The 26,462-nt window shown below is 51.0% G+C and overlaps 8 protein-coding genes across 8 annotated transcripts; 6 read left to right on the top strand and 2 right to left on the bottom strand.

Moving 5' to 3' along the window:
- Positions 1-1,541: 1,541 nt before the first annotated feature.
- NCS54_01324600 (Hypothetical protein) lies at positions 1,542-9,253 on the top strand (the record flags this gene model as incomplete). The annotated part of the gene is made up of 2 exons (XM_053158449.1): positions 1,542-7,243; positions 7,294-9,253. 2 exons carry the CDS (start codon positions 1,542-1,544, stop codon positions 9,251-9,253), a joined length of 7,662 nt encoding a protein of 2,553 aa, XP_053014424.1.
- A 445-nt stretch (positions 9,254-9,698) lies between these two features.
- NCS54_01324500 (Hypothetical protein) lies at positions 9,699-11,404 on the top strand (the record flags this gene model as incomplete). The annotated part of the gene is made up of 12 exons (XM_053158448.1): positions 9,699-9,833; positions 9,886-9,927; positions 9,983-10,073; positions 10,127-10,149; positions 10,212-10,230; positions 10,281-10,403; positions 10,462-10,484; positions 10,543-10,580; positions 10,642-10,779; positions 10,830-11,092; positions 11,152-11,323; positions 11,374-11,404. Exons 1-12 carry the CDS (start codon positions 9,747-9,749, stop codon positions 11,402-11,404), a joined length of 1,050 nt encoding a protein of 349 aa, XP_053014423.1. The 5' UTR covers positions 9,699-9,746.
- Positions 11,405-12,499: 1,095 nt separating this feature from the next.
- Positions 12,500-13,105, top strand: NCS54_01324400 (Hypothetical protein; the record flags this gene model as incomplete). Its single annotated transcript, XM_053158447.1, has 1 exon — positions 12,500-13,105. One exon carries the CDS (start codon positions 12,500-12,502, stop codon positions 13,103-13,105), a length of 606 nt encoding a protein of 201 aa, XP_053014422.1.
- Positions 13,106-13,655: 550 nt separating this feature from the next.
- Positions 13,656-14,820, top strand: NCS54_01324300 (Hypothetical protein; the record flags this gene model as incomplete). Its single annotated transcript, XM_053158446.1, has 2 exons — positions 13,656-13,705; positions 13,773-14,820. 2 exons carry the CDS (start codon positions 13,656-13,658, stop codon positions 14,818-14,820), a joined length of 1,098 nt encoding a protein of 365 aa, XP_053014421.1.
- A 77-nt stretch (positions 14,821-14,897) lies between these two features.
- NCS54_01324200 (Stress-response A/B barrel domain-containing protein) lies at positions 14,898-15,581 on the bottom strand (the record flags this gene model as incomplete). The annotated part of the gene is made up of 4 exons (XM_053158445.1): positions 14,898-15,053; positions 15,112-15,201; positions 15,290-15,352; positions 15,411-15,581. 4 exons carry the CDS (start codon positions 15,579-15,581, stop codon positions 14,898-14,900), a joined length of 480 nt encoding a protein of 159 aa, XP_053014420.1.
- Positions 15,582-19,561: 3,980 nt separating this feature from the next.
- Positions 19,562-19,919, top strand: NCS54_01324100 (Hypothetical protein; the record flags this gene model as incomplete). Its single annotated transcript, XM_053158444.1, has 2 exons — positions 19,562-19,690; positions 19,740-19,919. The coding sequence occupies 2 exons, from the start codon at positions 19,562-19,564 to the stop codon at positions 19,917-19,919; spliced, it is 309 nt and encodes a 102-aa protein (XP_053014419.1).
- Positions 19,920-20,170: 251 nt separating this feature from the next.
- Positions 20,171-20,656, bottom strand: NCS54_01324000 (Hypothetical protein; the record flags this gene model as incomplete). The annotated part of the gene is made up of 1 exon (XM_053158443.1): positions 20,171-20,656. The coding sequence occupies one exon, from the start codon at positions 20,654-20,656 to the stop codon at positions 20,171-20,173; it is 486 nt and encodes a 161-aa protein (XP_053014418.1).
- Positions 20,657-21,974: 1,318 nt separating this feature from the next.
- Positions 21,975-23,737, top strand: NCS54_01323900 (Hypothetical protein; the record flags this gene model as incomplete). The annotated part of the gene is made up of 7 exons (XM_053158442.1): positions 21,975-22,307; positions 22,359-22,486; positions 22,535-22,573; positions 22,624-22,963; positions 23,017-23,103; positions 23,159-23,232; positions 23,284-23,737. 7 exons carry the CDS (start codon positions 21,975-21,977, stop codon positions 23,735-23,737), a joined length of 1,455 nt encoding a protein of 484 aa, XP_053014417.1.
- Positions 23,738-26,462: the final 2,725 nt, after the last annotated feature.

The raw sequence follows: 26,462 nt of genomic DNA, 5'->3' as shown, positions 1-26,462 counted from the left end.
AAGAAATAAACTAATAGTAGATGGACTAACAGAACTCATGGGAAAGGGAGAATCCGCTGTAAAGGGCAGGGATGATTGACATCTTGCTTTCCATAAGCGCATTCAGCAGACCCTTCAACCAGGCTTGGGCAACAGGGGCACACCTCAATCCCCACAACATATACCCACGATATTAGCTGATAAGCAAGGCTCGAATGGAATTGCCTTTCTCGGCGACGATCAAATGTGGTCCATGTATTCACACTGAAAAGCTTGACCAGACACCGGTAGGTAGGTAATCGATGATCAATCTGTCCTAGACTCTTGGCAGGGCTGGAGCAGCGCTCTGATTCCTAGACTTGGTGGCCTCTGCAAATCTGTCAAATGGGCATCGTGTGCCTTGGGTGTCTTGACAACATGTTCACACTTCCGAAATTTCTCCATGCCGATTATCACAGACCAGCCGTTCTCTAGAGTTGCCGACTTGGTTCGGACCATGGATCTGTTACTGGCGGAAGAACCAACTCCCACCAATAAAAGTCAGCTTTTGAGTCAGGGGCTCCATCCAATCACTTATCGCGTCGATGTCTCATCAAGCCACAGGAGCTCGACTCAATCAAACGGAACATCCCGAACCAATCCAACACCAAGCTATCCAGACGCTGTGACCATGTCCACGTGTCGGTCAAGTGCCACAATAAGTCTAAAACGCCATGGGTTCGCCATTTCGTCTGCCGATGTCGCCGGCGTGAAGCCCCTGTCGGCAGAGTATTTTCCGCGGCAGCTGCCAGCTGATACTATCAGACTATTCAAAGTGCTCTGCAGCATAGTTCTAGATCTCGCTTCGACCGAATATCGTCACGCGTCTTAAAAAGACAGAGCCTGGAGCTGAAAAAGTCTGCGGCCTCCAGGGGCTGGACCACGTCCCGGCAGTCTGTCACGGTAGTGTACCCGAACTCGGAGTCTTATCATGACGCCAGGGCCGTTAGGTTTGCAACCGCTATCTCAAAGTCGTCGTCATCTGTGGGATTTAATTGGTCTCCGTCCAAAGAATAGAACCATTCTGGTGAGGGCGTTCAGCTTCTAGTCATCGAGCCTACACCCAATCTGGAATCCAACGCCGCGCCGTCGACGCCTGGCCAGATTTTCCCGGGGCTAGTAGTTTGTACGGCCGAGACTTGGCACTTTCGGCTCTCAGGTCCGTGTTGACTCGGATCGGTTCATGTCTCATTCGCCCATTCCCTGTGCAAGAACTTTCAGGCGGGGTTGGTGAAATCGATAGTTTCGTTTTTAGCTGTCGTCGCTTCCTTTTGTACAACAGACTCTCACCGGGAGAACCGAGATCTCGAACGTCAGAGGCGACAATTCAGGTGGAGAGCTGAACTTTGGGGGTAGGCATGATGCATGGGCAGATTCGTAAGCTTTCAAGATAATAGATGATCATTATCTCCCCCATTAACCGTGGGTCGTTGTCTACGTCGCTGTCGCTTTCCGTTTCTCTTTTCTTTCGTGTTGGGTCGAATCAACACGGACAACGTCAGGTTACTGACCATCGGCAAACCATGGCCAGACTGTCTTGGCTACTGCTCCCGCTGCTCTGCGGGAGCAGCCTTGCAAAAGAAGGTTCAGTTGTTCCTGATTTCGTTCACTCTTCGTCCAGCCATTCCGCTCGTTTCACTGCCCCTACTTTCGTTCTTGACGCTCCTTTGGATACTCATCTTGCCCCTGACACCCTCCCCTTTGTTGATACCAATCTATTCCCTCGAGAGGCCGATGCACCTCATTGGCCACGAGATGACCCGTCCGATCGGCTCGAGAAGCGGGAGGTCGATACTGTTACATCGACCTCCACTGCCATCAACCCACTCCTCAGGGGATGCAGGCCGCGGGTGAACAGGCTCTCATCCTCTGATTCGTCATTCACTACGGCTACCTCGACTATCTCGTCGGATACTCAACAGACACAATCGACAGTCGCATCCACCACGACTCAATCTTCGTCGGATGTCGACCAGTCCACTACGCAAAGCACCCAATCTTCTGATACATCACTTACTCTTGGCGCCACCACTTCAACGGAGTCAACGAGCAGTCAGACGTCCTCCTTCAAATTACCATCCTCTACGACCTCGACTGAAGCTGTGACTTCTCTCTCAGCATCGACAGAGTCTAGTGTTGATACTGCCTCAAGCTGGACTACGACCACTCAATCCTCGACTGAAACAATCGATGCCGACACATCCACGACTTCAGGATCTGTCTCTGAGGAGAGCAGCACGACCCTGACCAGCGAGACTGGTGCTACAACCTCGTCTCAGTCGACAACCTTCTCAACTGGCTCCACTACGGATCAATCCTCTTCAGTCGGGACCACCACCACCACCCAGGAGCCATCTAGCGAGACCAGCGCCACGGAATCAGCCTCTGAGACTAGTTCAACACAATCTCTTGTGTCTTCTAGCACGGAATCGGCTTCCCAGTCTCAGTCGGAGACGTCATCATCAACGGACCTCCTCTCTACCACATCCACCTTCCCTACATCTTCTGGCCAGACCACTTCAGAGAGTGTTGCTCCAACATCGACTGACTCCCATCTAGTGCTTACAGTCGCCGCCGACGGAAGCGGAGACTTTACCGCCATCAATGAGGCCATCAAGACTGCCCAAGCGAGCGGATACCCCACTGTCACCGTCCTTGCTGGCACCTACACCGAGAACGTGGTGATTGCGGCTACGCCTACTGTCACTGTTATTGGAGAGGTTTCTAAGAAGCGCGACTACACCTCTAACAGCGTCGTCATCGAGAATGGCGGCGGTGCCAACCCGGCCTTGTCTTTCTCGGTAGCCAACAACGCTGGCACGACCTGGAAGAACATCAAGTTCTCCAACTCGCAGGCTGAAGGCACTGGTGGAGCGGTGTTCCTTCGCGGCTCTAAGAATGCCTTTTACGGCTGTCAGTTCGTCGCTGCTGGTATTGCCGCCATCACGGGCAGCTGGTCATCCGCCATTGTGGCCGACTCGTACATTGAGGCCCAGGACAAGGTCATCTACAACACCCTGTCTCTCTACATCTACGGATCCACCATCACGGCCACCAAGAGCAATGGACTTCTCGTGTACAACAAGGGCGGCCTAGTCGGCTCGACCATGTACAACTCTACCATTGTCTTTGACACGTCCAGCGTCATCCAGAAGAGCGGACTTACCAACACTAAGGTCTACCTGGCCGCGGCCAACGGAGACGGTTCGGTTGTTGTTTACAGAGATTCTAGCCTGGCTGGTTTCTTGGCTGCTACTGGTGTCTATGTCGACTCCAAGACGCAGTCAACTGCCAACAAATACATTGAGTTCGGAACTACCGGTGACGGTAGTTACCCGAACCATGTTACCGATCAGGAGAAGTACATCTCTTGGGTTACCAAGGTTGACGAGCTTGCGCCTTATGACATCTCCGCCTTCTTCAAGAACGTCAACCCTTCCGTTGCTGTCTCCAACACTGACTGGATTGACTCTGGCGTACTGGCTGCCATCAAGGCTAGCAATGCCAAGGATGTTTCTACACCGGAAACGACCTCATCCACCAGCATCGAGACGACATCAACGACTGCCGTTGAATCAACCTCAACAACCGCGGAGTCTACTACTGCGCCATCCGAGGCCGCTACGACCTCTACTACCGAGAGCCATGAGACTTCAACCACCGAGGCGACATCATCAGCTGCGGCTACAACTTCGACTTCCGCGTGTGCCTTGCCCTCATCTGTGCCAAGCACGGCCGTAGTCGTTGGCCCCGAAGGCAACAAGTGTGCTTCTTACAACAGCATTGCCTCAGCTGTGGCTGCTCTCCCCAACGATGCCACCACTCAGTACATCTACGTCCTGGCTGGCACCTACAATGAGAAGGTTTCCATATCTCGCACTGGCGCCACCACCATTCGTGGCCAAAGTACCGATGGCTCCTCATCCAAGAACAACCGCGTCACCATCTCTGCAAAGAATGGTCTTCTTTCAAGCAGCGGCGGCTCTTCTGGAACCGCTACTTTCTCTGCCAACAAGTATGAGGCTAAGCTGGTGTCCTTCTACAACATCAACTTTGAGAACTCGTTTGATGCCGCCACCAACTACGTCGCTATGGCCGTCTACGCCAAGGGTACGAAGGTGGCCTTTTACGGCTGCAACATTGCCTCGTCTCAGGGAACTCTGTATCTCGACTATGGCAACTTCTTCTTCAGTCACTCTCGTATCGAGGGAACGACAGACTTTGTCTGGGGACAGGGCGCTGGTTACATTTACAACTCTGTCATTGTGACCAAGGGAACTACTACCGGCCAGACGATCGCAGCTTACAAGTTCCAAAGCTCATACGGTGGATCTCGTCTGGTGTTTGACCTCTGTGCCGTTGTGCCTTCTGATAGCTCGGTCCCTGAAGGATCTACCTTCCTGAGCCGAGACAGTACCAAGGCTAATGTTGCTTTTGTCAACTCCTATCTCGACGGTCACATTGCATCTGCTGGATGGAAGATGTCGTCACCTTCAACCTTCACTGGTTCGTTTGTTGAGGGAAACAACACAGGACCAGGATATGACTCCTCGGCCCGTGCCTCAGCTGTCACTATTACGGATGATACGTCATCCTACAAGGCTGCCAGCATTCTCGGAGATGATTCCTGGCTTGACAAGGATGCCATCGCACCATTCGCTGGCTGGCCCAAGTCTGTCTATGGGTCAGAAGATGTTTCCAGCACCACCACTTCTGCCGCCACTTCTGCTTCCGAGACAGCTTCCAGTACCTCGAGCGCCTCGATCGCTGGATCAACCTTGACCGTGGCCCCTTCGCCAACTGGAAATGAATTCTCGACTGTCGCCTCTGCCGTTGCTGCCATCCCCAATGACGGCGAAGATTACACCATCTACATCAAGGCCGGATCTTACAACGAGCAGCTTACCCTCACGCGAACCAGCGGCCACATCACACTCCGTGGTGAGACAAGCTTTGAGAATGACTTTACCCAGAACAAGGTTCTCATCTGGTTCAAGCTGGGCTACTCGACCAGCGCCTCCAGGAACGAGGAGACTCCCGTCATCTTCTGGAAGAACACACAGAACGCAGGACTCTCGCTGTACAACCTCAACTTCACCAACACCTACCCCCAGACGAGCAGCACGGCAGCTTTGGCTGGTGACTTCTTTGGCACCAACATGGCGGCCTACGGCTGTGCATTCAAGGGTTTCCAGGACACTCTGCTTGTGAACCAGGGTGTGCAGGTCTTCAGCAACAGCTACATCGAGGGTAGTGTCGACTTCATCTGGGGTTACAGCAAGGCCTACTTCCACCAGTGCTACATTGCTTCCAACACACCAAACGCCTACATCACTGCTCAGAACCGCAAGACCTCATCTTGGGCTGGTGGTTTCATCTTTGACACTTGCTTGGTCACCTACACTGATAGCTACGGCTCCTCTTTTGGATCGACCTCTCTTGGTCGTCCCTGGTCGCAGTATGCGCTTGTCGTCTACAAGAACTCGTACCTTGACAAGCACATTTCCGCTGCTGGCTGGGCGGTATGGTCATCTAGCGCCCCTCAGACTTCAGATGTCCTCTTTGGCGAGTTCAACAACACTGGTCCCGGAAACTGGACTTCGTCTCGTGCAAGCTTTGCAAAGGAGCTTACCGAGTCTGAGGTCGCGCCCTATTCTCTGGGCTCATTCATTGGTAGCACTAGCTGGCTCGACATGAAGGCGTACAACTATGCTCCTAGCTATACCATTGGCGACTCGACTTCATCTTCAACCACGACCCCGACTGAGACAGCATCCTCATTCCCCTTCCATCTCACTGATGGCACTGCTCCTCCCAAGGGTGCCGTCCTTGTCTCGGTGAATGGCGAGAAGGAGGATTCCTACTCAAGCGTGACCGATGCCCTGGCCAGCCTTCCCAAGGATTCGACAGAACAAGTCATCTTCATTTATCCCGGTACTTATGAGGAGCAAGTCCCCGCCATCAACCGACCTGGCCCTGTCACCATCATCGGATACACCGAGACCGAGCCTGGCAAGACCTACAGCAGCAACCAAGTCACCATCACCCAAGCCAAGGGTCTCTCTGTTGCGGGTACCATTCCTGCTGGTCGAAGCAACGCTGATACCGCCACCATCGCCACTGCAAGCACCAAGATTGCCTTCTACAACGTCAAGTTCATCAACACGGACAACCTGGACGGCTCCACTCCCAGCTACGTTGCTCTGGCTGCCAGTGTCTACGGCAACAAGATTGGTTTCTACGGTTGCTCTTTCGTCGGTTGGCAAGATACTCTTCTCAACGGCGCCACAGATGGTTACCAGTACTACGAGAGCTGCTACATCGAGGGTGCTATTGACTTTATCTGGGGTTACAGCAAGGCTTACTTCAAGGGATGTACTCTTGCAGCCAAGCGAGCCAAGTCTGCCATCACGGCGCAGAGTCGAAAGAGCGACGCGGCCATCGGAGGTTACATCTTTGACCAATGTCTCTTCACAGAAGCTGCCTCGGCCACTGTTGATCTCCAGGGACAGGTCTACCTTGGACGACCTTACTCTGCGTATGCCTTGGTAGTGGTCAAGAACAGTTATCTGGACAGCATCATTCAGCCTGCCGGTTGGAAGATCTGGTCTACTACTGATCCTCGAACTGACCACATCACTTTTGCCGAGTACGCCAATGAGGGTCCTGGTAGCTGGGAGAAGAACACGGCTGCTCGAGAAGGCTTTGGATATGCCACTCTTCTCACGAGTGACTCGTACTCCCTCACATCCGTCATGGACAGCACTGACTGGATCGACAAGACTTTCTGGGATTCGATCACCACACCCAAGCCAAGCACATCTGTCGAGCCTACTCCCGGTACTACCGAGTACAGTGGCACGACTCCTCCTGCTGGCGCTTACATCGTCTCCAAGGAAGCCATTGATGGAGTCACTACCTATGCCACCATTCAGGAAGCCATCAACGCTCTTCCCGCTTCTAGCAAGATCACCCCCACTGTCTTCATCTACCCTGGTACATACAATGAGCAGATTGTTCTCGCGAGAGCCGGAACAACCATCTTCCTTGGATACTCCGAGTCGCCTGATGACTACTCCCAGAACCAGGTTACAATCACCTATGACAAGGGTATCGACACTCAGGCTGACGCCTCCAACTCGGATTCCGCTACCTTCTACACCACTGGTAACTATTTCCAAGCTGTCAACATCAACTTCAAGAACACTTTCGGCACGACTAGCAAGTATGTGACTCATCTCTTTCTCTCATAAACACTAACTGACTTTTTCTTAGCTACGCTAGTCTTGGCTTTGGTGTCAAGAGCAGCAAGTATGCCTCGCTCTACGGCTGCCAAGTCTACGGCAACCAGGATGCTCTCCTCATCAATGGCTTCTTCTTTGCCTACAACTCGTACTTTGAGGGCAACATCGACATGATCTGGGGTTCTGGAGCGGGTTACTTCCTCAAGTCGACCATTTCACCAAACCGGAACGGTATCGCCTTGACTGCCCACAAGAGAACGGACACCACTACACCAGCTGGTTTCGTCTTTGACCAGTGCACAATCACCCCTGCCAACGGTGCTTCGTACTCGACTATTTACCTTGGTCGACCATGGAACCAGTATGCTCGTGTTGCCTACGTTGAGTCCGACCTCGGCTCCTGTATCCCCGCCGTTGGATGGGATGACTGGACGAACGCTGACCCTAGAACCGGAAACGTCATCTTTGGAGAGTATGAAAACACTGGTGCTGGATCCTCCACCAGCAAGCGTGCCTCTTTCGCCAAGCAACTGTCTGGTGATGAGGCTGCTCAGTTCGAGTTGGGCACTTTCTTCGCCGCTACGGCCTGGATCAACTCAACCCTCGTGTCCGCGACACCCTTTGTTGCAGGCGCTGTTCCTACTGGAACGTCAAGCTACACAACCGTCTACACCACTCAGACAGTCACCTCGTCTCAGACACTCTTCGCCACCGTCACAGCCTCTGACAAGACTGTCACCAGCAAGTCTACTTCTGTCATCGATGTCGGAACCACCATCACGCCTGATCCTACCACCAAGACAACTGTGGAGAAGACAACGATCACGCAGACCTCAAAGACAACCGAGGCTGATGAGCTCATCACCTCCAAGTCGACCCAGACTGTTGACGTTGGCACCACCATCACCCCCGACCCTGTCACCAAGACTTCAACTAATGTCATTGAGTCGACTATCACGTCTTGGGTCACCACCACTGCCAAGGCTGTGACGACAACCGTGACAACCACCGGTGCTACTGTGACTCCCAAGTCAGTTACGTCCAAGGAGACTGTCTTGACCACTACCTTTGCCACCAAGACGTCAACCCCCAAGGCTGTCACTGTTTCCAGCACCAAGACTGTCACATCTGGAACCGGTGGAGTCACGACCACCTCGTTGAAGGCGACTACCGTGTACTCGACGGTTGTGACCACCTCGACTGAGACCACAAGCAAGAAGACGACGATTACTTGCATTCCGACCAATAAGCGTCGTGATCTGGATGGTCTTGTGGCTGTGGCAACGATCAAGCCCAGAGCTGCGGTCGTCTATGGTAACCCGTCCATCGATCTTGCTGCCGGTCTTACACACCGTGACTTCATCGAGCTTCAAGTTCGCGCTGCTGGTCTAGTTACGGTTACGTCGACAGTCGTTACGACCTATACGACTAACGTCAAGACGTCAACTGCGACTGTTCCCGGAAGCACCACTACGACGCTGAGCATCACGACCAAGACGACAGGCAAGACGTCTACACTCAAGCCTGTCACCGTCTCGGAAACGACCACCTCTGTGGCCACCAAGTACACCACAGTTACGATCCCTGGCTCTAGCTCGACCACCACGATTGTCACAACCAAGACGACTGGAAAGACCACGACTCTCAAGGCTTCCACCACCACTGTTGTGCAAGATTCCACCTCCGTCGTCACCGTCAAGAAGACGACCACCCTCCCCGCCAAGACTGTGACGGCCTACAAGACGGTGACCACCACGCTCGCGACAGGAACTGTGAAGGTTACAACCACAAGCACTGCCAAGAAGACGTCCACCATTACGCTTCCTGTCGAGACGGTCACGAGCTGGTCTACCGTCAAGACCACACTGACTCCTTCAAGCACAGTCACCTTGAGGAGCACGGTCTCCAAGACGACGACATCGACGGTGAAGGCGACGACGACCAAGTGGGTGACTTCGACAAGCAAGGGTGCTGCTGCTTGTACCAATTAGGAACGAAAGTAGACTAATCTTCGTCACTTGTTTCTATAGTTAAGAAGCAAACTTTAATAAATACCCTTTTTGCTCAGGTCTAATATTATATCCGAGCACATAATAACATTGGTCGTGTGCAGTTGACACTGTATAGCTGTACAATCCCTGTTTCTGCATAGATCATCGCTGCTAACACGTAATGCAACCTTGTCTAATTACAAGGGTTTGAAAGTTTAACTGGTAGACATGATACATGATAGACACCGTGTTCTTTGTCATGCACTTTTCTAAGGATGGGTACCTTGAAGCAAACATTATGCTTTAGCTGGCGGTGCATTTTGTTAGAGGCCGACAATGTATGCCACCTGTAAATACGGGCCACCCCCAAAGGTCCTGAGCGATTTAGTCTCACCGTGCCCCCTCCGCATCAACCTTTGACCTATTTCTTTGTCTAACGTAAAGTCAGACGCAACACCTTGTACGAACCACCTTCAAACCACAGCACTCGGGCATGTGCGTGAGTCCAGAGCAACAGGCGGCGGGGACAAGCCCTCCGCCCGTCCAGGGCAATAATGCCCCGCTTGCCGTCGACGACAATGTTGGAGAGTCCTTTGGCTTGTACAAGATTTTGTTCTCATGATCCTCTTTAGGCCGCTGCCCAAGATGACGATGCTGACTCTGCATTCGGAGGGGTGAGGTTTCATGTGCCCATTTATGAAAATGAATCAACGTGTCTGACTCTGGCAGGATAATGTCAGCGACACAACCTCGATGGGATCTAGCATCCTTGCTTATCGGCAGGAAAACGGCAGGACGTATCACGCTTATAAGGATGGTGGTGAGTAGTGATCCTTCTTTCTCCAATCGTATGGATAGCTCATCATCAACTAGTCTACGTTCTTCCGAATGACGAGGTCAATTTCATTTTTCGTCTCAATTGTTTTTTGGCATGTTTCACTGACGCCCTCGTTCCTAGACCGAAAATGAACGCCTAGGTACTTGTGTTTGCATCCACTCTATCATCTGTGTGTCTGACCTAGCAAAGATCTCCAGCATAACTTGCTGCTATTCACGTTTGATGGAAATCTTCACTGTGCCCCAGCTGACAGGCCCTTCAACCGTGTCCTTGACGCTGGTTGCGGGACTGGTATCTGGTCCATTGATTACGGTACGACCATAAATCTGCATTAGTCTACGTTTCGAGCAACCATTTGACAACTGTCTAGCCGACGAGCATCCAGAAAGTCAAGTAAGCGAAATATACAAGCGTTATCAGACGCCGGGCACCCTAACAACCGAGTTTTTAGGTAACCGGGGTTGATCTTAGCCCTATTCAACCATCATTGTAAGACAAGAGAGGAGTTAGAGCATGGTGTTATATAAATTCTTGTTAACTCGCTAAATAGTGTTCCCCCCAATGTCAACTTTTACGTTGATGATCTTGAGGATGATTGGACCTTCAGCAGCAAATTCGACTTCATCTTCTCGCGCTTCATGACTGGGTCCATCCGAAACTGGTCCAGGTACTTGAAGCAATGCTATGAGTAACAGCCATCTCCCCCAAGCATTGAATCACCAGCTAACCTGCTGATAGCAATTTGGAACCTGGTGGGACGCTCGAGCTTATGGATATCATATATCCTCTCCAATCCGATGATGGTACGCTCAAGGAAGAGCATCCTGCGTACCAGTGGTCGGTGCTACTCCAGGAAGGATTTGCCGGTGGTGGCCATCCACTGAACACTGCCCTCTACTACAAGGACTGGCTCAAAGATGCGGGGTTCGTTGATATAGTCGAAGTGAAAGAGAAGTGGCCTTGCAGCGCTTGGGCCAGAGACCCCAAGTATAAGCAAATCGGTAAGTGTGGGACTCTAATCGAGAGATACTGTTTGTATTAGACACTAACCCCCACATAGGCATGTGGGCGCATGAGAATGGCGTACAAGCCCTGGAACCCCTCAGCCTTGCCATATTTACGAGGCCCAGAGAGGCAGGCGGGCTGGGTTGGAGTATCGAAGAGTTACAACTTCTGCTGGCTGGAGTCAGAAAGGACTTTAAGAACCTGGGCATCCATATGTACTGGCCTATGTGAGTTTCCCTGTCTAAGTGCAATCAAACAGCTCTAACGCTCTTGGAAGATACTCTGTGTATGCCAAGAAGCCCGAGTAAGGCATACTGCTACTTGCAGTATGCTCTGGACTTCAGCGTTGCAAACTTGGAAATGTGTGTTCTTCCACCAGCTTGAACTATGTGAGAAAGCGAGTCTGTAGCCCTCGTGTATACCGGGAATACTTTCAAACTTTGTTCTTATCTCGAGGAGGGTCCTTAAATAGGGCTCTGTGGTTGTCCCTGGGCGTTAGAATACGATCAGAGCTTAGGTATGATGACATTAGTCTATAATCTCCAGAACCTAGCATGATATATTCACGTTTCCAACGAAAAGCAAGAGTGCTTTCTGGCAAAAAGAAAGCTCACAAAAATGGCTGAAGTTGACGAAAACAAAGACTCAGCTATTGTATGACCTCTAGGAGAAGGCGCCTCAAGGAGACTTGAGCCCTTCTCCCCGCTGCTCACGAAAGAACTCATCAAGAATTCTAGCCTTCCCCTCAACATCAGCAGTACCAGTACGGTCATGGAAGACCTCATCCATGTCTTCAAAGGTCTTGCCGTTCGTCTCAGGGACACAGAAGTAGGTCCACACAAAAGACAACAGGCAAAAGACTGCGAAAAAGACGTAAGCCCCGAAGCCAGTCTCTTTGATAAGCGGTGGGGTAATGAGGCCGATGATGAAATTCCACAACCAACCTTTTTTTAGTTTCACTTGGTTTTGAGAGACCGAGTGGCTGGAGATTGGAGAAATTTGGTACTTACTGAGGGACGTCGCGAGAGCAACAGCGAGTTGCAGTATATGGGGACTTTGCCAACATGCTTGCTCACACTGGCCTTGAGGCTGTGTGTATCGCCTCGGAAACGAGTGCACATGCTGAGCAGTCCAACATGGCCATCAGAGCTGGAAAACATGTGCTTTGCGAAAAGCCACTTTCAACTACTGTCGAAGTTGTGAGTTTATAGTTTCCTTTAACCTCGAACTTATTATCCTCAGGAGGAGTCCAGCTGACCAAGTTCAAGTCCTAATCTGTGCTAGATACTGCGGCGACACGACCCAATCTCAAGGTCATCTGTGGCTTCTCACGATGTCCCGATGCTTCATATCGCGCCGCGTAGGAAAAGGTCCAACAAGGCCTCATAGGACGACCAACCGTCATGTGTTGTCAGAGCTGCGACATTCTGGACCCGACCGGACAATTCGTCTCGTACGCCGCCGTCCCCGGGGGTGTCTCTGTCGACTCATGCATCCATGGTATCAACCTGGCCCTCTGGTTCTTTAGTAAAGAAGCCAAGATTAAGTCAGTCCATGCCATTGGCACTGCAGCGTGCCATCCAGACTTGCGGCAGTACAACGATAGTGACAATGCGATTGGCATGATGGAGTTCCACGGCGGTCGAATGGTCTCGCTTTTTGCGTCCCGCACCATGACCGCTGGTGCAGATGACTCTACAGAGATCATCGGGACCAAGGGGAAGCTGGTGGTCAACATGATGCCGAGGGTGAACCACGTTCACGTTTACCAGTCTGGCGGGGTCTTGCAAGAGATGCCACAGAATTATTGGGAGAGGTTCCAAGATGCGTTTGTGACACAGGCCAACAGGTTTGACGAGACCGTGCTGGATGACAAGCCGTCGTGGATTGAGCTCGAATCTGCGGTCGAAGTGGTCAAGATTGGTGTTGCTTTGCAGGAGTCTATGGTGACGGGGGAAAAGATCTGGTTTGATGAGCAAGGTCAACAGGTGAACAAGGCCCAGCTGTAGATACAAGACCGCCTTTGGAATGTTCTCAAAATCACTGCTAAACACTATAATTGTTTATGTGAGTGTCCGTATTGACCATATTTCGAGAGTGTATTTACGTGTCCAATGACGGATAGAGACCCTGGCCAATTGGCGTGACGTGATAGCAGCTTATCAGTAAACTATCATGATAAACGACCACTTTGACCCAAGCCGAATTCAATATCGCGAAGTAAGGGCCTGTACACGCTGAGTAATTCCCGGCCCGCGCATGTCTCAGTAAAAGGCCTTGATGGCATCTCCGCAGGATGCGAAACGCTGCCCCCCTGGCCACAGTCAAGAGCCCAACCGAGTGTGGAAACATGGCATTAAATCGCCGAAAATTTTCCCTTCAGAGCACACTCAGAAACCCCGCAATCATGATGCCAATCGAAGTCTTGGCAGATTTTCTCGAATTGGTAATGTCTCGCCGTGTCTCAGAGTACCACCACCAGTACGGCCGACCGTATATGAATGCCTCCTCCCTCATGATCCTTGTTAAGCATATGCAGCAACCTACTCACTTTGAACAATGACGAAAACTCAAGACAGCCTATTGCAGGTCGCCGTCGTGGGATATGGGTATGTTTTCATCTTGTTGTGCTAGAGGCAACCGCACCACTTGATTGTAGCTCTGACGAAACGATAGCCTGGCTGCCAAAATCTTCCATATACCCTTCATCCAAGCCTCACCTCTCCTCAAGTTGCACTCGATCGTACAGCGCAGACCGACCAAGGAATCATCGGCCCCCAATGACCACCCCTCGCTCGCGCATTATACCACCCTCGATCCCGTACTTCAAGATCCGGCAATTGACCTCGTTGTCATTACAACCCCTCCGGACTCCCACTTCAATCTGTCAAAGCTCTGTTTACAGGCTGGAAAGCATATTCTTGTCGAAAAACCATTTGTGCCAACGGTTGATGAAGCCGACCAACTGATCCGCATTGCCCGCGAGAACAACCGCTTGATCTGTGTCTACCAGAACAGACGATGGGACAACGATTTTCTCACTGTCAAGAACCTAATCAAAGATGATATTTTTGGTCGGATTTACGAGGTTGACACGCATTTCGACTATTATCGCCCTGAGCATTTCGAGACCTGGAGAGGCCAGTTAGGCACGACCAAGGGTGGTGGTGCCCTGTTCGACCTGGGGGCGCACCTGATCGACCAAACTTGCACACTATTCGGTCTGCCTTCTTCGGTGTACGGGGTGCTCTCGAGCCAACGAGATGGACGCATAAGCCCAGACAAGCCGGATAGCGTACAAGCGCAGCTGAACTACGCCAACGGGCTCATCGTGAACATTCGAATCAGCGATATGAGTGTTGAGTCAACTCAGAGGCGATTTTGGATTCGTGGAACGAAAGGGTCTTTCACCAAGAATGGGAGAGATTCGCAGGAAGCCCAACTTGAGGCGGGATTGGCTCCTGATGCTGCTGGGTTTGGAGTGGAAGATCCTGCGCACAAAGGGCGGCTAATTTGTGTCGATGAGAACGGGAAATTTCAGGAGCAGGATTACCATGTCGAGGCACCCAAGACATATGGAGGTCTCTATGAAGCCTTTGTAGAGGCGATCCGGTCTGGAAGTGAAAATGCTGTTCCAGTACCGCCAACCGAGGCCAGGGAAGTGTTGCGGGTCATTGACGCGATTTACAGGAGCACCAAGCTTGGAGAGGTGGTTCACATTTAATACCAAGCTCTTGTAGTTAACACTAGAGGTGACATGTTCACCACCTTGACGGTCCGTGGTGCCCCCTTTTTGGCAGATTAAAATTGGTTGTCTGAGAAGTCTATTACCGTAACCTGGGACGCGATTCCATCCAAGCTTGCAATGAACTCGAGGTGCGCTGGCTCCTTGAATGTGTAGTAGTCGCGATCTTCCTTGTTGGCAAACTCGACGACGAAAGCGTGGGTAATGCCGTTCTAGCCATCAGTGGCCATTTAGTAGGAGGTGTTTGCTGTTTAGATGCTTGCTACTCACATTCCTTCCCTCGACTGAATTATCCCGGCCGCCCCTGGAGGACAGGATGTAAGGCTTTCCCGTCACAGTGCCAAGGCACTTCTCCTTCAACTAGAACATTCGAGACACGACCTGAATGATTGATTAGACATGGGATTGGGGTTGGGTGTGAGGAGTCATACATCGTCAATAGTCTCACCACTAACGTGATCGAAGAACTAGAAGAGGACGAAAATTCGTGCTGCTGGTACGTCGCCACAATCTGCAGGATCGCATTGTCAAACTCCCTCATGAAAATGTAGAGACGCATTCAGACCAACCTGCATCAGGATGCAGACAAAGGTATCCAGGTCCTCACGGAAATCCTGGTATTCTTTGGCGCTCTCGCCAACGACCTCGCTTCCAACACCGATGGCACGTCTCAGCTGGACGGCAACCTGGCAAATGGCGATGATATCGCCCAGACTGCCGAACGTGAGAGCGACTTCCATGATGAAGAAGCCGTGAGACTTTGCACCATAAGCACTTGGATAGCTACCTTACACGGGTACGAAAGTGGACAATTAACATCAGGTAATGTAGATGCAGCACTTCCCCTCTCTCCTAACCCAAAGGGCAAGCGCTTGGACCACGTGGTACCCTGATCTGGGAATCCTTTTCAACCACCAACAGTTGATATTCATATCTATACTTTATATTTATTGGATTATTAATTATGATAATATCATAGTGTCAATTAGGATTCACCTATCTTCTGAAAGAGCATGTCTGACCATAAATGAAGAATAGGATTAAAATTATGAGTCGTAATTGCATCGTATAGGCAGCCTGTGGTTATCTTAAGACCCTTGATCAAGTGACGGCCCTGATTCCGCCCTCTCGGCCGTCAAGATGCAGCTAAACTCAGCCGCAGTTAGTTCCCGGAAAAGCGGCATCCATGGCTGTTCTCGAGGCCCCTGTGGCTGTTAAATGAGGCTGATCTGGCTGGCGCTAGAGGCCATGATTGTAGCGATTGGGCTCAACCCGGCACCCATATCCGAGGAATTCCACCCCTGAGCCTATCAGAGCGAGGCAGATCTCAACCCCATCATACAGCCTGCAGGTCGTTTCCCCGGGTTATCGATGCCGTGTGTTCAGCTTGTTTCACTAAGGCCAAATTGGGCGTTTTCCTTGCAGAAACGGGCAGCCTGCCAATTGTTTAAAGATGGGGCGGCAAGTCGTCAAAGACCCCTGGACGCTTGGCATCTTGAGTTTGGCTCAAAATGACACTCACAAGGAAGACAGTGTTTCTGTTGGCAGCGTGCACCTGGATAACCTTTGCGGAGGCTCAAGACGCACTGCCAGTACTTCCATCGTGCGCGGTAAGCTCCCCCAACTTGATTAACAGTTGATCACATCCGCCAACACTCTGTGGTGCTGCAGACATCTTGCTTCAACACTTTCGACGGCCAGTCGCCATCAGCGAACACAACATGCAGCGATCTAGACATCAAGTGTATCTGCCAAGACGAGGCATTCCTCGACACCATGATCTGTTGTCTGCATGAGTCCTGCTCTGATAGCGACCGTGAAAGCGCCGAGGCTTATGCAAGATCTCTATGCAAGAGTATGGGCGCCACGATGCCGTCCGGGCTGGGATGTTCTACAAATACTTCATCATCAGGTACGAGCGAAGGGACTTGAATGGGTGGCAGTTCAAGAGGACTATGGCTGACGAAACGAACAGCAACGGGGAAAGCGACGAGCGCCGACGGAATCTCTCTCCCAACAGAATCGAGCGGTACATCTTCAGATAGCAACACAGGGGCTGGTGGTAGTTCTTCCGAGAACAGCCCGGGAGGTGACTACGGGTCTTCCAGCAGCCACCACAAGATACACCATAGCTCGAAAGCCGGCCTCGGTGCTGGTCTCGGGGTAGGACTCCCCGCTGCCGCGGCACTAATAGGAGGCATCCTCTACCGTCTCCGCCGAAAGAAGAACCCGCCGGCTGCACCACCGACAGCGCCAACCTTAACGAATGGTATTAACGAGCTCCCTGCTGGTTCGAATCCTCCCCACTTTCAACCTCAACCAGTTGGGACTTATCCTCAAGCCGGAGCAGCGGCCTATGGAGCACTCGAGAAGGATACTAGTCATATGGGAGTAACCACAGCTTCATCTCCAGTCCATGAGCTGCCACCTCAACATCAGCCACAGTCCGGATTGCCTCCATACGCATCGCCCCCTGTCCACGAATTGCCCTTGACTGGGTGGCAGCATCCTGAGTTGCCGGGAAGCACGGTAGCACCTGTACATGAACTGCCGCTGAATCCGCATTTAAATCCGGGGGCACCGGGGAGCTAGCCGCATTAGGAATGGTGTATGCCGTCGGGAAATGGGGAAGTTAATGGATGAGTGAGCAAATGCATAGGACAGTCTTGAGAAACTAATTATCTTAGGCGCAACGCTCAAATGCAAATGCATGGAAGATGCTACGTGGATAAGAATCAACGTTCAACATATTCCTAACTATCTCTACGGCTAGCCGCATGAAAGATTCTCCTGTCACTCAACCTCGTCTCTTGAGCTACTGTGATTGACCCAGATCCCTGTCTGTGAATGGGCTGTTTCTCAGCCAACGCCAGCCAACTTTCTGAGGACGAGAGGTAAAAATACCTCAGCCGTCTACTAATTCGTTCTTGGTTCCCTAATCGGGCGAGCGAAACCCGTCAGCCGGGGCCACAGTCAATTATCCTAGGGAGTGAAACTTGCACATTCTCTTTATCCTCTTCTTCAAAATCCATTTTTGTGGAAAGATCCTTGATGGAGAGTATGAGTGGAGGATATGAGCGGCTGTGTGTTGTGATGAGGAAGTGAAGGGAGAACCATGTGTCCTTGCTTCACTGAAAACTGAATGATGCTTTTGTAGTTGCAGCAGAACTGCAGTCGGATAGAGCAGCTGATCTACATTGAGGGGTTACTTGAAAGTGAGGCGAGAACTGCAACTGGGGAGGCGATGATTGGACGCAGAGGCAACCTGCACAGCTCGGCAACGCGATGTTGATTAGAGGATGTAAACGTCACTCTGCGGCCTGCATCTGCACTGTAAGCATGCGTGAAAATTGCATCGTGGGACGAAGATGTTAGGCATCAACACTTGCCATGCTGATATTGCGCGGAAGACGCCGTTCAGACGAAAACGCTAGTTAGAAAGCAAGCCGAAAAAGATACAGAGCGAAGGCACCATCCCATACTACGGAAATTATCCCGGTCATAGCCGGCCCCATGACTAGGAAAGAAGGTACCCTTGCATGTAGATCAAGGCATAAATGTTTATTGCAAGCTGTCTGGACTATGCTAGGTTTCTTGTGGGTCATATTCTTCCTGGACACTTCAGTTTCGTCCGTAACGCTGGAGAAAGAATCTCGACAGACCAAGACACGAATGCATAGGCTGTGACCGTCGTTGGGCCAAGAGCCTGACACCCAATAGATCGGTCCTCTGGCTATCTAAGGATGGATTCACTGCTAGAGGTTGTTGGCCTCGCGCATAAGAAATTTTGTGGAACACAATAGGCCGCTGTGCCAAAGCAAAAGTGAACAATACATCTCATCAGGTACCGAGGCAATCTAGGTCCTACATGCCACTTCACAGATGTGTATCTGAGTGGTGACGTTACTGACGCGAATTGCGCCTCGTTGTGTTGGCGGTGTTTACATTTCGCATTCGCACTCGCAAAACTCAGCCTGCAAAGATACGGCCATACTAATTGAAACACTAGGCACAAATCGAGATCGTATTACCTTCAGCAACTCCTTTTGCAGAAATATTTTAGTGTAGGTAGTCGAAACAAGCCACATCGTCATTGATCTTGGCTTGATAGCAGACCTGCTAGCCATAACAACCACCAGCTCCGAGCTTGGAGCTTAGGGTCTATCGCGACTGTAATGGGAAAATAAAACAAGGTAGCATTTCCACGGCAATTTATCATGACTCATACACTATTCGCAAGACAACCTTCCGCCCCTGATGCTCTAGGATAGAAGACGTCATCGACTAATGTCATCCCCAGTGGTGACGGTCTATCCGCCGATGGCGTCGAAATAAGCCGTTGAACGGTGACCAAAACGGCTTGGAACGGACTCTATTAATGACGTTATGCTTACTTGGGCTTCTCGATCTTCCTAGGACTGGCGATGCGAGACAAGAATGCTGAGGAATGCCTCTCAAGACACCGGGCTTACGTGGGCAACATTGCACTATAGCAACGGCGCGGCTCGACGCGTCCTCTTAGATCACGATGAAGTCATGACGTCTGCTATTCCACCAATCCTCCCCAGTCTGGTAGAAGCCTTTGAGCAGGAAAATATATAAAACCCGCCATCCACAACCCCGAGTTTTGCACTATTTGGATCAACCAACTACAAACACACTGTCCGACCCCCTTCTCAAGTAGTACAAGTTTCGCACATACCACAAAATATCACCCACCATGTCTGGAATGATGCCAATGGAGAACGAGCGCGGCCAGGGTATGTCCCATACCACAGGCGATTCCAAGGTTCCCACAGCCGTGCAGCGAAAGGCACCCCAAGGTCTTGAGGAGAAGCTTCCCGAGGCTGTAAGTTACTCGTCACACGTGCCAAGGACAGTCAACTGATACTTTCAAGATCCATCCTACTGGCTCCGAGCCTGGCCAGTCCACCAACAAGTCGCACGCCAAGGGAGGAGGTGAGGCTTCCATTGTTCCTCAGAAGCTTCAGGAGAAGCTGCCTGAGAGTGTGGAGAGGGCTGTACCCAATGCCATCCATGACACTGGCGATACGGGTGGCCTGCACAGGAAGCAGTAGAAGACTAGAACGGCAGCCCTCTAGCATAGTGCAAAACTCTTTAATATGTAGAGATGCAACAATTTCAATTTCAATGCCTTAAAATAATTGCACTTAGAAGATAAGGCTCGAAAAAACAACTGTGAATTACAATTTTGTTAATAAATTTTTTGAGTGGTGGCATTCTATGGCGCCGGTTTGTATGGAGGTGAGTTGATGGGAACATATAATGCGAAACAGCCCAGAAGGTTATGTGCATTGAGCCGAAACCGTTACAGAACCAAGAAGATGCCTGTCGCCAAGATGACGGCTCCCGTGATAGCGTGACTAACACTAGCCTTGGCTGCCTCAGTCTTGGCCTCCCCTTGGACCCCTTCATCCTTGGCGAATTGTCGAATAATCCAAGCATCACCCAGTCCAACAGTTGTGCCCAAAATGAGGCAAATTCCCAGGCATTGTCTCACAGCATCCGACGCGGCCGGGTTGGTCTGGCACACCGGAGACAGCTTCCAGAACGCAAAGATGCCGAGGTTGGCAAGGCCTCCGCCGATGTTGCGGATGCCATAGGTGTATATAGCGGATCTTTGGAAGGCTTCGGCATGTGGTGAAGGAAGATTCTTATCGGTTGGCGAAGGGGTGCGCAGTCCAAACATGCGGATGGCGTTGGTGGGCGAAACGAAGCTGTAGATGCCCACTCCAACACCAGTTAGGCTCAGGAGGACAGGAAGAGCGGGTACCACAGTATTGAGGGTAGCCATGGTTAAAGACTCTGAGTGTAGTGTGGAAGACTGAAGTGAGATCTTGGGTCAAGGGAGGTTGATGTTTCGGTCGATGAAGTCATACACAGTTGAGATGGGGGGTGTCTTAGTCCCGCGGGGCCGGATTTTGTGAAACCCGGTGAGCTAATCGATAGTTGGTGTGATGGTGACTGCCTCATTGGCTGCCCTCGCCGGTCCTGGAGCGCCTCGTGATACTTTCGGCAAGGCTATTGAGCTTGGTTGCATCTGAAAGACCATGCTGTAACTCGTCTTTGTTATTGGCTTAAATAGCTGGCCTTTGGTCGATTTTGCTGAGTTAACATATAGAAGGGCATTCATGACAGCGAATTAGCATTTTGACATGGAACCAGATCGTGTTCCTGAACAGGCCACAGGTCAAAGCTCGAGTGGGCACAAGAAAAGAAGCAATACTCTGCATAGAACTTCATTGATAGCCAGGTGTATTCGAAAAGACATAGATTTTGTAATCAACCCGGAGGTGCCGACATTGGTCCAAGTGCCTGTCCTAGCTCTCAATCGTTCACTTTTCGTCGCCAGTATTATCAGCGATTACCACTTCAAGTGGTTGGTCAGATATTGCATAAAGATAGGACACGACCTCGGCTTGTACTTACTGGCAGAAATATTGCGTGAGGAATCTGGGGTTGACTCTCGCACCCTTCTACTGCAATCTATCAAGTCAGGATATCCAGACGTCACCATGATGCTGGTTTGATCTCCTCTAGTAAGGAACCGTTCGCCCTGGCCTCTTTTGAGTGAGCCACTGGCAGTTAAAACCGCAAAGTACAAGAAGACAAGGATATAGGAACAGAGCCAGGCAATGTGCCGATGTCGGAAAAGGACTCGGCCTGTTGTTCGTATCCGTTTTTCCGGCCGTTGTCTTTCTCAACCCCTCAGGATCAAGCTTAAACCTAAAGAGCAACTAACATAGGTAAAATGGCGATAGGAAATTCCACCAATGGTTACCTCACCTAGCTGAAAGCGAAGACGATCGTCGCAACCCATGCTAGACGAGTCAGCGGTTCCCCGCATCGACAACCTGGTGAACCACTTTTCCGGCCGGCTTGGCGACCCCATACTACGCCGTAGTATGGATCACAGAGGATCATGGTGGTATGAGGACCGAGCTGCGGATGCAACTTGTCGCTGGAAGAATATCCCGAGGTCGGAAAGTAAATGCATCGAAGACCGAATATTTAAATAAGGATGGGGGTAATCGCATGCATAAACCTTGCACTCCTGTACCTGGCACCTGGTTCCATTCCCAGAGTCTTAGGCGGTAGTCCCCGATCTCATCATGCATTCCTTCCGGGCTCTTTATCTTGTGGGAGCATTAGCTCTGACTCTTGTCAATGCCGTGAGCCTACCCGCTGGTGTCCCTCGCGACTTGTCCGAGTTTCGCGATAAGCACCCTTACAAACCGCCACACCATGGCCACCGCAAGATCATCACCATTCGTCCCTCTAAGAACGAGCATGGCGATGCGTCGGAGAGGTTCAAGAGGGGTGTGTTGAAAGCTAACGGTGGTGGCACACTATATCTACCAAAGGGAAAGACGTTTGTCATAGGAAAGGCTCTGGACTTGACAGGGCTCAATGACATTCATATCCACCTGGACGGCGAGATTCGGGTAATAATTCTCCTCTCGGTGGGGCATCGCATATACTAAATATGATAATAGTTTACGGACGACGTTGAGTACTGGCAGGAGAATGCCTGGTACCACCCCTTCCAGAAGTCAATCATGTTCTGGAAGTGGGGAGGTAAGAACATCAAGATCTATGGCGAGGGAGTTATTGAGGGCCAGGGGTGCGTCAAATCCTCATTTTAGGCGAATAGAAGCTAATAAGTGCCCAGTCAGCGTTGGTGGAATGAATTTGAGGCTGGAACAGGCTCGTGAGTTGCTCTCGTCGTGCATATCTTCATCATAGCTTACCCTTGTGCAGAATTCTGAACCCTGACAACAAGTACTACCGGCCTATTCTCTTCTACGCCGAGAATACGACGAACTTGGAGATTTCTGGAATCCACCTCAAGGATTCTCCTTGCTGGAACAACTTCATCGTCAGCTCCAAGAACATCCGATACACTGACGTCGTGGCAACTGCTTTGTCCAACAACGGCAGTATCATCCCGAAGAACACGGATTTTATGAACACCATGAACACTTCTACGGTTCATATAGAGCGTGCCTGGGTTAATATTGATGACGATTGTTTTTCGCCCAAGCCTAACAGCTCTGATCTCTACGTCAACACCATGTACTGCAACGGCACGCACGGCCAGGTAAGAACCCTGACCAAATGTGCGGCATTACCCCTATCTAACTCGTGTTATAGTCCATGGGCTCTCTTGGTCAGTACGAGGGCGAGGTTTCCAATGTTCACGACGTGCATATCGAGAACGTCTGGATGCTGAATGGCGACGTGAGTTGATCCTATTGGGACATGCCTGAATTGAAGAAGCTGACCTGCTGCATAGTACTCCGGTGCGCGTATCAAGGTCTGGGCTGGTGAAAAGACCGGCACAGGATATGTCAACAATGTGACCTTCAAGTAGACTACCTACTCAATTTTGCCTGCAACCAATACTAATACCAGCCTTAGGAACTTCTGGGTTGCGCGAATGGACTATGGCATCTTCCTCGACTCCTGCTACTTCAACAAATCTGCCGAGGAATGCAACAAGTACCCCTCAGGCATGGATATTACAAACATCCACTTCGAGAACTTTACAGGTTACACCTCTGGAGTATACGGAAACGCTGTTGCTCGTCTATCATGCTCAGCCAGCGAATCCGCCGTCTGCTCCAACATCACCCTCAAGGATTTCAACGTGGAAACACCTTGTGGTGGAAAGCCTGTCATCATTTGCGATGGAATGCATGGTGATATCGGGGTCGATTGCGTTCCATACGAGAGTGACGAGGCGCAGGCCGCGTTGAAGGCGAAGTGCAAGACACCGATTGTTGGGATTGATACTGATCCTTGGGGAAGCGGAGTTATAGAGCAGAAGAAGGATGCGTTTCATCCTATCTCGCGAGAGATTAGCGAGGATTAAGGAAACCCCCTGGGTTAAACATATTCTACTGAGGGTCTAGGCTGTTGCTAGTGAGAATATGGCAAGGCTATAGATAGGTAAATAGGATGTATATTTAGCTCGCTATCTCTGAATCTGTCAACTACAACAGAAATCGTCTATCTGACTACGAGTCCGAGGGGGGTTATAATCACCCGTCTTAGTATCAAAGTCTCGTGAAATACCTGTGGCGTCTTGTTACATATTCCCAGTAGCGTCTTATGTTATGTCAACTCCTGAGATGCGAGGTTGGTCTGACATGGGGTATTGCCAGTAGGAACGAACCGTGAGATACCGCAGCTGTACCATAGTAGAGGCAGCCAAGTTTCCTCCAACCAGATTCTCTCATTTCAATGAGAGTAATTGTGTTGATGGAAAGTTATAGAACTAAGATGAGGACACATTGTCCAGGGTTATAAGACATCCATTTCGGTCCTCTGACGTCATAACTCGACACACTGTGGTGTTCTTATGTTAAGGGCTCGTGAAATCCGCACAACGGTAGCTATATGACCCCCTTCGCCTCCGGTCCTCATTATCGAGGATAGCTTCAGGCCACAGCCCTACACTTCGTTATTCCGACTTTAACGCACTGCGTTTCTTGCAGCTCTCCTTGTTCATACAGAATGCCATGCGCTCTCCTTTAAACATTCCCTCGTACCGAGATGAGCTCCAGAAATTACCGCCTCACCGTTGCCTTCATCTGCGACGGTAGTGAGGACTGCATCACACACGCATATTCACGAGACGACTTTGCTGAGCTGGTTCACGACGTTACTATTGACGGCATTGGGGCATTTGAGTGACTGAGATATCGCGTCGTTTTTGTCTCTGGCGTAAAAGCCCTTGTCGAACATCTCGCAGCAAACGAGCACTAAGAATGGGGTGCAGGCTTTAACTACAGTAAGGGACTACATGCTACATCCCGGGAGTCACAAGTGGCTGCGTTGCTCGAAGAGTACCAAATTCCCTTGACGTTCTCGGATGCCACAACACTCGCCCTCCGTAGCGACAAGGAAAAGACCAAGGTTCTTGTGTAATATCTTGCTGCCATACTCTCTAAGCTAAACCATAATCACAGATGATTTTGGATTATTATCAGCTTCCGACGAGTCCGTACATCGTTGTGCCCAAGTTCGGCAACTCTTTCGACTACAGCGGAGTCGACAAGCGACTCTCCTGACCCCCTTATCATGAAGCCTACCTCTTGCCCGTCATGGGGTAGAAGTTGGAGACGAAACTCAAGCACACCAAAATCCATTTCCATTTCTAGAGCTGAACTCCTGCCTCTCCTAGCTGAGTTGATGCGAAGGTCGGACTGAGGTGCTTGAGCAGGCCCGTTTGCGGGCGTCCTGTGTCGGCATCGAGGTGGAAGTGCTTAGCCAGAGTATGTACAGTCTCAAACCCGGCTATCTCCTTCGTCTTGTCTCGGGCGTTTTCGAGAATTTTCGTGATCCTGCTGAGGGAAGGCAACGTCACTGGGAGTGAAGGTGCCTCGGTAGATGCCTTTGTCATCGAAATGGTTACTCCAATGGTATTCAATATTCTGGCATCGGTAACTGTAAACCTCTGTCTGCTTCGGCATCCGAGGAGATTTTCTGAACGGCGCGGTTTGCAGAATCCAAGCCCCACTGCTCACTTCCACCAAGACAACCGAATGGATCCCCTCCGCTTTTTCCATGTCACGAAGGCAGTTTTCAAAGTTCTTGAAGCGATTCTCGTGAGCCTCGCCAGCGTAGAGATCCACCTGGAGTGTGTAGACGCGATTTTCGATCCATTCTTTGTCCATGTATTCCACATCTCCACGACGACTGCCTGCCGGGAAGACATTCTTCTGGTCAAGCTCATATGCGTTGATGGTGTCTATGAAGCTTTGTAGCAGCTGGGCTGTGTCTTGTGCGTCACAACATGTGGTTGGGATTCTGTCGTCTACCCTGACCCAAGCCTTGCTGCTGGAGAGTCCCTGATGACAGAGGATCAGGGCCGTCCGAATAGCGCACCGGCACGGGGGGCAGTAGATGTGCAACGTCGACTGGGTTCGGAGTCCGGCGGTAATGGGATCGAGTAAGTCTGCAACCTTATCCTGTAACTCGGAACTGATGTTGGACACTTTGTCGAGTGTTTCCTCATATTTCCCAATATCTGGATCTTTCTGGAGAGCTCGTTTGATTTTTGGCCCAAGACCCCATGTCTTTTTCGCATCTTCCACGTTGATAAATGCCGGACAGTTTGCATTGATTTCGAGGAACCTTGTAGCGCATGAAAATCCCAGAGACGAAGATGGACAGTTTGGGAGGAAGGCGAACCACAGGCTCCACAAGCTGGTGTACTCGATCCCAAAACTGAGCTCCTTTGGCTTATTTTGGGGTGTCTTGGCGTTGTTGGTCGATGCTGTTGCAATTTGATGTGGTAATGGGTTGTCTTCAAGGCGTGACTCGCCGTCGTCCACCTGCTCAATCCAGCGCGAAATCGTCCCTGGCCCACGAACAGATGCAGCCTCTGAAGCTATGATCAACCCGCTTGCAGCATTCGACCATGCAGGCCTAATGCTTGCGCTCGCAGTCTGGAACAGCTTCAGCCGTGCGAGGTCCTCGATGAGAGGCATTATATCGCGGAGAGCTGTCTGGTTGCGGAACTCGTCCGGTACAGGCAGGCTCTTCTCGACTTGGCCCACGACTTCGCCAATCTTCTGGACAAGTCCTTCAAA

Source organism: Fusarium falciforme, chromosome 11 (genome assembly GCF_026873545.1).
Source record: "Fusarium falciforme chromosome 11, complete sequence".
NCBI lineage: Eukaryota > Fungi > Ascomycota > Sordariomycetes > Hypocreales > Nectriaceae > Fusarium > Fusarium falciforme.
This window is presented reverse-complemented; position numbering and strand designations above follow the sequence as displayed.